This window comes from Propithecus coquereli, unplaced genomic scaffold, assembly GCF_000956105.1.
Source record: "Propithecus coquereli isolate 6110/MARCELLA unplaced genomic scaffold, Pcoq_1.0 Scaffold6, whole genome shotgun sequence".
NCBI lineage: Eukaryota > Metazoa > Chordata > Mammalia > Primates > Indriidae > Propithecus > Propithecus coquereli.
Window position 1 is genome coordinate 345,638 of NW_012151951.1, and position 12,519 is coordinate 358,156.

At 36.3% G+C, this 12,519-nt stretch overlaps 1 protein-coding gene across 3 annotated transcripts in view; it reads right to left on the bottom strand.

Moving 5' to 3' along the window:
• Nucleotides 1-12,519, bottom strand: part of TRPC6 (transient receptor potential cation channel, subfamily C, member 6) — a 194,405-nt gene that overhangs the window by 21,482 nt on the left and 160,404 nt on the right. For all 3 annotated transcript variants that reach the window (XM_012659164.1, XM_012659166.1, XM_012659165.1), the window contains 4 exons: nucleotides 12,049-12,265; nucleotides 4,692-4,925; nucleotides 2,074-2,338; nucleotides 654-849 (listed from right to left, as the gene is read on the bottom strand). In XM_012659164.1, coding sequence (XP_012514618.1) covers nucleotides 654-849; nucleotides 2,074-2,338; nucleotides 4,692-4,925; nucleotides 12,049-12,265 — 912 coding nt within the window. The remainder of the gene's footprint in view (nucleotides 1-653; nucleotides 850-2,073; nucleotides 2,339-4,691; nucleotides 4,926-12,048; nucleotides 12,266-12,519) is intronic.

A 12,519-nucleotide genomic window follows, 5' to 3' on the forward strand; every position in this document is an offset into this window, starting at 1 on the left:
ATGTTTAAAAAATCTTTAAACATTAAAATAAAACTTTTGAAATGTTAACATTATAATCAGACACTCTTTCCTAAATCTACCTACAATTTTATCAGGCTTATAGGACTTTAGATCTCAAAGCTCATATATGTTTATAAATACACTGAAAGATATAAATGTATTTTCCTACATTCTAAAAAACACTATGAAAAATTATTATTTTATTCTGCAGTAGATCACTTATTAATTTGGGACACAGACCAAGATTTCTGGAATAAAAATTTATATTATCACTCTCAACTTGAAAAAGGGTGAATTTTGAACATTGCTCAAAAAAGTCTTGGAGAATAGTAGTATTCATAAACAATACTTTTTTGAATAAAATATAAATTCATGCTGGTATAGTATTCCTAAAGGTTTTTTTTAAATCAGTAACAAATCAAATCAGACAACATTTCTACTCCTTATGCCTTACTGCCCTGCCATATCTTATCAATTTTGCATTTGGAGGCAAAGAGTTATAATTTTCTAAATTGCTGATAAAAACAACTCTATAAAATGGGGAAAGAATAAAGGAGGAACAGCAGTCCATACTTTCAACCTTATTGCTCTGTTGGTCCTTGGAATAGTGAAAACATGTAGGCACGAAGTATAAAAATAAATAGAGATTATACCTCAATTTCCTGGAATGAACTGTTGATCATTGCAATTAACATATTTAGCAAAACGATGACCATTGTAACATTATAGACTCCATAAAGAACATAACCAATGTTTTCAATGAATTTATGGTTATAGTTGATGACCACTGATTTCACTTCAGAAAGTCCAAATATAGCCCAGAACAGTGTCTTAAAACTCTCCTCCACTCTGGGGAAAAATAAAAGAATGAAAAGAAATAAGAAGGTACATAAACAAGTAACAATAGTACCATAATAAGAGTGAGTCAATTTAGTGTCTTTGCAAATACTAGGTATTCATGAGAAAATCTTTACTTCTCTGAAACTTATTTTTCTTTTCTGTAAATCAGGTACAACAGGATTGTTGCAAGGATGAGGTAATATTGTGCATATGAAGTACATAGTCATATAGCTCAATATCTGGCACATTATAAGCAATAAATTCTTATAACATAACTTTATAACCATAGATATTAACGTTTAAATACTCCATAGCTTTGGCAATGGAAGTGTTAAATGTATTACTTAAAAATAACACAATTTGTTAGAGTCCTTTTAGGTTTCCTGCTGATCTATCCTTCTACTCATCCAGTAAATAGATAATAATAGTATATGTCTTAATAACAAAAATGACTATATAAACAGACAATGTAACCCAAACCACTGATATATCTTAGGTAGGAATCCCAATGCTTTAGGCATGCTATTGACCAAAGCTAAGCCCATCTACTTAACCCAGGTGATTTCATTTTCCTGACAAACTTCATTTTAGAAGAATACAGTAAACAGTAGGTTATGCTTCAGTTGATGCTTCTCATTGTAACACTGAAGACCTAATAGTTGAGTAATCTGTCCTAAACATTATAAAAAACACATGTGCCCATGATGAACATAAGTCAAAACTCTTGTCACTATTGATAACTCAGATCTTCTCAATGATAATATGGGAGAAATGGAATTAGCAAAGCAGCTGTTTTCATAGTCAGGTCCCCTGGAGTCCCCAGTAAGCATAAAGGCACAGAGTACAGAGCAACAGATGTGAGAGTCAGTAAACAAGGGTCACATCTTCACTTTTCCAAATACTAGCAGCCTGGGAACAGTTAGCAAATTATTTAACTTTTGTGAATTTCAGTTTCCTCTTTTTGTGAAATTGAGATAATAAAAGGATGCATGTGAGAGATTTACCATAAAACCTGGCTCTAAAAATGTTAGTTATTATTATTTACTATTAGGAAGGGTCTTACATCTTAGAGTTTTTCCAACTCATTTTAAAATCATCTCATTTTGTGAAAGAAGAACTAGAGATGAAGTCTTTACTAAAATATTATTTATCCCACGGACTTATATAAACACTGTTAAACTAACATTTATTTAATTTGCAATAACTATCACCAGAATATCTGAGATCACATACGTTGTGAAAGCTTCATTCTGTTTTGCGCCAATGTAGTAGGAGTAGAGGTTGAACATTCCAATCATAAAGGCCACAAACACCATGATGAATATGACCATGAACTTGAAGATATCTTTTACTGTTCTTCCAAGTGATATCTGCAGAGGTCCAAAGCTTTCATTTGCTGGTAAAATATAAGCTATTCTGGAGAAACTTAAAACTACAGCAATTGCATAAAGACCTTCAGATATAATTTGAGGATCGGAGGGGTCCCACTTTATCCTGGCTAGGAAAAAGCAAAGACAAGAGTTATGGTGAGTTTATGTTGTTTATTTAGGTAACTTTTTTTCTGAGAGAGAAAAATAATTAGCAATCCATTTCCCAAATGGAAGTCTCTGATCTTAAAGGGCTTCTTAAGTGTCAACTATTTGAGCTTCTGAATTTATTAAGAAGATGACCCCCCTGATTTGCTAGCAAGTTTCCATAAAGGTATAGCATAATAGTTAAGAGCTCAACTATAGACTCGGTATCTATAAAAATTCATACATATATAATTCACATATATATAAAATCTCAACTGAGATAACTTGTGCAAATTACTTAACTTCTCTTAGTTTTATTTCCCTATTTTTAAAAATGAGATAATACAACTCCTACCTCTCTCATCTGTTATGAGAATTCAATAAGTCAACATATGTTCAGTGTTTAGAAAGTGCTTGGTACTTAATAAATGGTAGCACTTATTATTTAATCTTAAGCTATAATTACAATATAATGTAATTTGGGGCATATAGAAAACTTGCAGTTATTTAAACTTATTAGAAGTAATTTTTATTGGTCACTCAAACAAGTCTATTTTCACCATAAAATGCAGCAATTATTCACTTATAAATTTTTATGCATTATTACATCAGGTCATCAAAAACCCAATTAAGAAACCATTATGAATAAAAATAGAAAACAGAGTGTAAGAAAGAGGAAAAACATGATTATAAATTTTTATTTGCTTATTTTTGAGAAGTGGAATTAGGAAAGGATAACAAACTAATAAAAGCAGTTTCATTTTTTATAAGTGCTTTGCATATAAGTATCATCTATAAAAAGATAGCTGTGACTTTTAAAAGTTCTATGTTTAAAAAATCTTTAAACATTAAAATAAAACCAAAAATAATAATAAAAAGGGGCTCTTGTGTGATATAAATGATAAACCCATAGAGGTATCAAGTGAATGTTAACTGATTTCTTAACAGAGGGTTTGAAATTAGTATTCAAAGGGAATATATTTTCCCCAATCCATGTTTCTACAAGTAGGGATTTTCCTAAAGCAAATAACTGGACCTATTTTCATTCCTTAGTCACTTCCTCCTGGGGAGGTGGAATGACTTATCTGATTGCTGAATTGGAATGACTAACTTGGCATCCTTGGTTCAGCGTTACCTACTTTCTCTTGAGAATTCTCCTCTAGTCTTCCATGGAGGAGTCTCACCTGATCAGGCACTTGCTGCCATCCCCCTTGGGAGAACTGCCCTGATGCATTGATGTCTAGAAATTGGAGGATATGTTTGCCTAGTTCTGGGATATCACGGAGCCTACTGGCTAATAGATTCAGACTGATGTCATCCACCCTGAATTTTATCAGTATCAGAGGTGATGATCTGACCTCCAGATTAACTTCTTGTTTTATTTCTCAACTAGTTCAGAACCTGGTTGGGAAACAGTGGTGTTATTTATTGGAGGTCCTCTCAGAGATCTCAACATTTCTTTTGCTTTCAAATGGTTTATGTTTTAAATGGACATGGTACTCAAATGTAAACTTTTTATTGTATATATTTATGGGTTATAACATGGTGTTTTGATATATGTATACATTGTGTAATGATTAAATCAAGCTAATTAACATATCCATCACCTCACATACTTATCATTTTTTATGGTAAGAACATTTAAAATCAACCCTGTTAGCAATTTCCAAGTTTACAGTACATTATTGTTAACTATAGTCACCATGTCATACAACAGACTCCAGAACTTATTCCTCCTGTATAACTGAAACTTTTTATCTTTCACCAAGATCTTCTCATTTTGCCTCCACCCCAGCCCCTGGCAACCACCATTACTCTCTAATTCTATGAATTTGACTTTTTTAAGATTCCACATATAAGTGAAATCATGCAGTATTTGTTTTTCTTTGCCTGGCTTATTTCACTTAAGATAATGTCTTCCAGGTTCATTCATGTTTTCACAAAAATGACAGGATTTCCTTTTTTTTTAAAGGCTGAATAATATCCATTGCATATATGTACCACTCAAATGTGAACTATTTGTAACAGAAAAAAGGAAAAAAATAAATCCAAGACATAAGGAAGACATTCTCAATGAAGTTTGGTTGGTAGCCAATTGATCCAAGACATAAAAGGAGATGATTTCTGTGACTAAGAGAGGCTTCCAGCCAGTAGAAAAATTAAAGGAAGAAGCAGAAAGCATGCTTCTTCAGAGAGGTGCTCATTCTTTAGATACAGATGTTGGAAACTATCCAACATTTTACAAATTGGGAAGTAACTCAACTATTACTGGCATCTATCATACAAGAAAATTATGCATATTTATTAATTTTTGTTGACTATGTACTGGAAACTCACCCAAATTGTAGTATTTCACATTATCTCCCAATGTAACTTTTGTCAAGTCCTTCAAAGTATCATTGGCATCAATGATGCTCTGGGCTTTGGAAGCATGCCAAAATGCCATGAATCTTGCAATGAATGATGCTGCGAAGATTGCTAACATACCAAAATCAAGCATGTTCCACAACTCAAACAAGTATTCCTTGGGACCTTGAGTCCAAATTTCTTTACATTCAGCCCATATCATGCCTGCATTAGAAAGGAGTTAAAATTTCAATTCAATTTCATTCCAGCCTTAGTTCTTCAATAAAACAAAATAAATTTTAAAGGTCTCAGCCTGACCTTTAAAATTTAGCCCCAACCTTCCTGGCCAGCCATAATTCCCACATCCCCACAAATCCCATAGTCTAGCAATATCGGTGCATTACCTGAAAGCAATTTGACAAAGTTCATTGACAGCCTTAAGATAACAAATACCTTGTTGATCAACTAATTCCACACATAAAAAATATATTTAAATGATTTTTATTGTAGGATACTTTATAGTAATCAAAACACACAAACATGCCCACATCAACACCCTGAAATAGAAATAATCACAGCCCTTCTACAGATGGAATATTATGCAGCTATATAATATGATATTGTATCAATCACCATGGAGTAGTGTCCAGGTGAATGTGCCTCACTGACCTCCAACTACAGGACTGTGACTGAACATGGGCCTCAGCTATTGCCCTCTGAAAATCATTGCCACTTTTGTCCAAGGCCATGCATGCTTCCCCTGAATTGCTCCCAGCCGATAACTGAGGGTGCCCCTTCTTGGGAGACATGGGACTCCTCTGATGGCTGACTGGCTCATGGATTTTGTGGCAGCCTTGCTAAACTTTCCTTAGACTGCATGGAGATCTAGGTTGCTTCTACCCAACCTTCTTTCTCTCTCTCTTAGTCCCTTGGATTTGCCTTGCACCCCAGTCTGATGGCCATTGCGACCTTTCTCAGCTCTCTCCCCATTTTCTCTCACGAGAAATTTTCCTTGATAAAATTTCCATTGCCCTTAATAAAACTGTTGTACGTCTAATCTTTGTGCCTACTTCTTGGAGGACCTGAACTAACACACGTTGGAAAATCTTTACATCATAATGTTAAGTAAAAAAGTTTCAAATGTTATGTAATCTATGACCTCATGTTTAAAACAAGCATAGCAAAAGACTAGAAGAAATTACAGAAATGTATTAATAGTAATCATCTCTTTCTGGTGGAATTATTCATAATACTGCATATGCTCTCAAACTTTTAGTGTGGTATTTGGGAGCACTGGTTTTGAAATCAGACCGCCATGAATTTGAGACTTTGTTCCTCCACTTATTAGCTGCGAAGTCTCTAGTAAGTTACTTAAACTTTCTAAAACTCAACTTGTAAAATGGGGATGATAGTAGTTCATATCTACTTCATATGATTATTATGAGACAAATAAAATAGTACATGTAAAATACACAACACAGTGTCTGGCACTTGGAAAAAATTATGACTAATATTTATTGAGCATTTACTATTTTAAATGTTCTATGATCAGCAATTTTCTTTTTAATTTGAAGAACATCACTTTATTTAAAAGAAGTGACTTTACCCCCATTGTCTTTAAGACACCCCTCTCTGACATCCCGCCTCCTCCTACAGCCATCTGGAGAAACAGAATCCAAACTCCATCAATCGATCAAAACCTATCTCCATCAGGAAGTCTTTCATAGCCCCTAGTTGAAATTAATCTTCTCTTACCCTTGGCAACCACCTGCCCCAAATTCTCACATTTGTCCTAGATGCCAGTCACAGAAGCTGCTATGTGAATGGCTGTACAACCCTGTGGGGATTAAGAAAATGCCACAGTCTCTGCTCTCCAAGAGCACATCATGTGCTTTTTCTCAAAACCAGCAATCAGTCCAGCATACAGGACATGGTTTAAAGAGCAGACAATTTCATTATTTATTTTGAGTTATTTCAAGTTAAGAGGGGAGTAGGATTGAATTCACATATACCCTAACGGCTCAAATCTATAAAGGAAATATTGTATGCGCACCCGCATGCGCACACGCACGGCAACTATGAGTAGGAATGAAAAAATCCAAAGGCAGCTTTCTTTTTGCAGTCCCTGGGTTCCTGCCAGTCTCAATAGGAGGCGAGGACAGTTCGGAGTAACAAGCATAGGGATTAAAGGGACATTTGAACTCATATAGCCTAGTCGTTTTCAAAGTTTCCCCTCCGCTTTTTCCTTCCACTTCTCCATCTTCTTTCCTCTCTCTTTAAGTAGAATTCTTGGTACAAATGATGTCTTACTGAAGCTTAAAAACTAAAAAAAATACAATGAACTATTCTGCCAGAAGGAAGAGTTCCTGTCTTATTTCTCTCCAAGGACCCTGTGGGCTGTCAAGCACCGTTTGAAATCCTCCCTCTAGTCCAAGCTCTCGCCCAAATAGGGGACTTCACAGGATCATGAATACGCCTGGAGATGAGGTGCTTACTAACGCTGATGGCTGCTCGTCCCATTGCTGAAGTTTTAGAAATATTCCTTCAATGTGGACCCATTGGTTCTACTTTTGCCTTCTAGAACAGTAGCAAATGAGTCAGCTCCCACTGCCTTTAAATTTCTTAAAAAAAAAAAACAAAAAAAACACACCACATGTGTGCTTATTAAATCTATTCTCTAGGAGAGGCAGGTTTACCATGAAGCTAATGAGCTCGAACTTCAAGACACCTTACTTGCCCAGGCTTCTCTAGGTCCTTGCTTTGTCTTCTTGTTCTACAAATGGAGCCCTCCAAATAAACAAGCCCCAGGATCGACAATGCTTGGATCCACTTCACTCCTCACCCTCTAGGGTAATCTAGATCCCTATCCCCTTAAGTGCTGTTCCACGGAAAAGCCACTCACCCTTCTGGCTGCTGTGCTTGGAATGCTCCCCATTTTGCCAACTGGCTGCAGGTGGCACCCAGAGCCATGCACAATCCTGCGGACGTGGTCTGGCCAGTGGGGTAACCACAGCCTTGACTGCAGTCCTGTCCTTCTGTTGAAGAGTCATCCCAGGACTACATTTGCTTCCTCCGCAGCTCACACTGGCCACTAAGTTGCAAGAGCTCCTGAGGATCTTTCCACCTGAGTGTCTCAAGCACATTCCCCTCCCTGTGTTCCTGCTACATGTCCTCTCATTGGTTTGAGCTCACCATTGTTTCTAGTCAAGATGTCCTGGAACATCAGTTCTGTCATTTAGCCTTTCAAATTTTTGTCAACTAAAAAATTAGATGAACTTGCTTTCTGTGACCAATAATGTCATTTTTCTCCCTCAAGCCAACATAACAAACTCAACATCTAACCTAAGTAAGGCCACTTATTAATATTTCCAGAAGGTCCAACAACGTTCTTTCAAGAATAACTTTAAAAAATAAATGCCAGTGTTGCAAACTGAACTAGAAGTCTATTATATGCTATAAAAGCATCAGCTGTCTATTCTGAGTTGTTTATTATTTTCCTTTTATTTTATTTTGTTTTTTTAATTTGTAAAGAAAAGAGGTTTATTTGGCTCATGGTTCTGCAGGCTGTACAAGAAGCATGGCACCAGAATCTGCTTCTTGTGAGGCCCTCGTAGTAGAAGGCAAAGGGTAGCTGGAATGTGCAGAGATCACATGGCAAGACAGGAAGGAAGAGAGAGAAGGGAGAGGTGCCAGGCTCTTTTTACAACCAGCTTTTGCAGGAACGAAGAATGAAAACTCACCCACCACTACCCCACAGGGAGGACCTTAATCTATTCATAAAGGACTCACCCCCATGACGCAAACACCTCCAATTAGATCCTATCACCAACATCGGGGATCAAATTTCAACATGAGGTATGGAAAAAACAAATATCAAAACCATAGTGTAGCCCCTCCCTCAAAGCCTCCCTTCCTCTCTCTTTTTTTTTTTATTTCAGAATATTATGGGGGTACAAATATTTTGGTTACATATAATGTCTTTGCCTTGCCCAAGCCAGGGCTACAAGTGTGCCCTTCCCCCATACAATGTGCTCCACATCCATTGGTTGTGAGTCTACCCCGCCCCCAACCTGACCGGCACCCAGTGAATATTACTACCATATGAGCACCTTAGTGTTGATCAGTTAGTACCAACTTGATGGCGAGTACTACTATTTTCCCTTTAAATAAATACTGTAAGGTAATCTCTGATGCCAAATACAAAGGTTAGTAGAATAATAGTTCCCCCCAAAATGCTTTTATTTATAAAGTTAAAAGTTGATTTAATAGTCTTGGTTTAGGTTTCTAAGTGAAAAGGGAAAAAAGTCTAAAGTTTATAATAAAATTAGACTAGTATAAGGAGTTAATTATGATAAAGAATAAAATGAACATTCTTTATATGTAATCTCCTTATATAAAATGTAATTTTTCAAAGTTTCATCTTATACTATAAAACAGTCATGTCTTAACTAATATGCCTTTAGCAGGAAATATCACACTTATGTAATAGTAACATATGAAAACTTTAATAATAATTATAATTACCTGAAATTTATTGAATATTTCCTGTGTGCAAACACTGTATTATGTACTTTTTGTATACTAACACATTAAAAAATACTATAGTGGAGAGGATTTTTGTCGAATAAAATAAAGGCAATGCCCAAATAATTGTTTATTCTTATTTTAAATCTGATATTAGAGCTGAAATGTCATTTATTTGTTATAGTCTCCTCAATTTGATTAGAAAAGAAATAGAATAAAATCAAAGTCCTCTTCTTTATCCAAGAGTTTTCATTATTTGGTGACACAATTCACATTTTATGCCACTGTCCATATTTTTCCTTGAAACATATCCAGGAAACGAAGTGATTCAGAAGTTGCAAATAACTCAAATGCTGTTGAATTACCTCACATGCATTCAGAATGATCATAAGGTATTTTGCAAATTGCTTCTTAACATTTCAATAGATCATCCCACCAGGCTCCAGTGTAAAGAAGCCAAGGAGACAAGCCCCGCCCTAGAAGTGATAAAAAACTGACTGCAGATGCTTCTAGAGGTCACTGGGTAGGGTGCAGGGATAGGGGGAGAGGATGGAATCAAACTAATGGCCTATTAAAGGTTTTATAGGAAAATCCCTTGAGCCCTCTTCTGTTTTTTATACCTTGTTGTTTTCATCCTAGGTAATTTCATGCATAGTCAGGGCCTGAAGTAGCATCTGGGAATTGAGGATTGCTAGAACTTCATCCATGGCTCAGACTTCTCCCAGGGGTTGTATTAATACTTTCTATTACCGGACATTTCCACCTGGAAATTCCATGGGCACTTCGAAGTCCGCCACAACCCAAACTTAATGACCAACTTTTCATTCCCCCAGTCCCAAGCATGATCTTCCTTCTATATACTCCCTCTTAGAGAATTGCAGTCATCACCCAGTAGTCCACAGCAGAATCCACAGCTCTCTCTCTTGATGTGCAATAATCACCAAGTTCTTTGGAGTGTATCTTTTAAGTAGCTCTCAAGTCCTTTACCCTTAGTCCTCTTTTTTGGTTTTGCTGGTTATAAAGGTTTGGATTGGAGAGGGCTCACTGGATCCCAATCCTTGGAGCTGGATCATTGGATTCAAATCATAACGTGGATAGGATAGGGAGGATGAATTACAAGGATTCATGGAGTGGGATCAGATTACCAGGAACATAGGAGTGGATTCCTGCCCCAACCAAACCACATTTGTGTGGATTTTTTTTATTCAACTTAATTGGCTATTCCAAAGATTTTTTTTTTCCTAGTTTTGACAATTGGAGACCTTAAGATGCACGATGGGATTGTGTTTTGCATTTTTTGGTAAAAGGAGCAAAGCGAGGACCTGGAGATGTACGCTGGAGCAATCTCCTTGGAAGGATTCAGCATGAGTAGATGGTAAACATTTAAAGGGGAAAGGGGGGTTTGTTTAAAATAGTAAATCAGTAAGTCACTTCTAAATTTAAAGAAAACAAAACTGGAGTTGAAGCATAAGTAGATTTCCAATTGGCTATTGCCGTTTTTCTTTGAAAAAAAAATAAACATTTTTTAAAAAACTGAAAAAAAAAAAAACAAAGGTCCTGAGTTCTGGACCTCACCTTCCTCACAGGGATCACTTCAATTGCATCTCAGCATCTGGACTCACCCCTCCTTCAAGCCACTGTCTATCTCACAACCACTGTGACCTTTTTACAATGTGCTCTGATCACATCACCAGCTGCTGAAAATCATCCCCTGGACATTTCAGCACCCTTATCTCCCATTGCCCACATCCACACATGCGCCTGGGCTCCAGCTCTGCCCAACTCACGTGCTACACATGGTTGTCATCGTTTCATACCTCTGCATCTGTTTCCATGCCTTGTAAAGTCCTTATGCCTCAAACACAGTCCAGTTAACATTTCCTTATCCTCAAAGTCTCAAACTGAAGGTACTGTCCAGGGAGCGCTTCTCTGCCCATTCGAAATCCCACCTCACTCAGATTTCTTTGCCCAATCTTTGTGTGTTCATAACACCCTAAAACTTCCTCAATTAGAGCACTTATCACATTGGGTTTTAATTATCAATTTACTTATTGACCTGCTCCCCAGACTTAATTAACTTCTTTGAGCACAAAGACTGCATCTCATTCACCATAGTATCCTCATTACCTAACAAAGGCACTTAATAGCTATTTGATTTATTTATTCATAAACATCCAGTTGAAATACCTTTCTCATTTGTATTATATTTAATGATAAGACACATGTATGATTGATTCTAAAGGTAAATAGTGCAGTAACTAAGATCAAATTCTTTCTCTTTCACTTACAACCTGAGAGAATTAAAGCAAGTTACTTAAGTCTCACATAAATCCTGTAAGAAAATGTAACTATACGTTACATATTGGAAAACTGAGGCACAGAGAGATTCCATGATTTGCTATATGTAAAGTGCTTTGAATAATTCTTGGTACATAATGAATATTAAATAAATGAGAGCTACTAGCTTCAGCTCCGATTAAATCTCAACATGAAATCATGGTTGTTTTTAAGCTTGAAACTTTATAGCTCTTCCAAAATATGAGTGGCAGATTTTCATTACCAGTGGGGTTTGATTGATACTATCCTGTTGGTTTTCTTTCTGGATTTTTCTTGGAAATACAAAAAAGCACATGGTATGAGAAGACTATGGCACTGACGATGCACCCAAGGCAACTGTGCTTTAGGAACACAAAGCACACATTTGGTGTGTGGTGCATTATATCACGCTGCACACATTTGTATAACTGATGTGTAAAAGAATTAGTGTCATTCAGTCCAACTGCTAAGGCTGCAAAAAGAAATGATGACAGAAATTAGTCTTTACCTATTACCCAGGATATAATGAGCATCTCCATCCATGAGAAGCAGGATGTTTTCATCCTGAACAGCTGTTTTGCATTATCTGTGCTGGTTTCATTAGGAAGGAGTTTGGTGCCTTCAAATCTGTCAGCTGCATTCATGACTAGCAGTCCCAGAAAAATGGTGAAGGAGGCTGCGTGTGCTACAAACTTCATAAATGGTCCGCGCATTATCTTCCCCATCTGCCACAACACACACCAAAAGAAAATATTAACTTTGTGTTGTACATTTTGCAGAACACACACATATACATACAAGCATAAATATCTGCATATTTCCATGTTCTTCTCAGATAATTATGAATGTCCATATAATTAGTGATAGAATAATAATTTTTCATGCTGTTATAAAATATCAGTCACACTGTTCACCAACATGTACTGATGTTCTTGATTAATAAATAAACTTACTTTTCTATTAAAGGATTTTTAAGTTC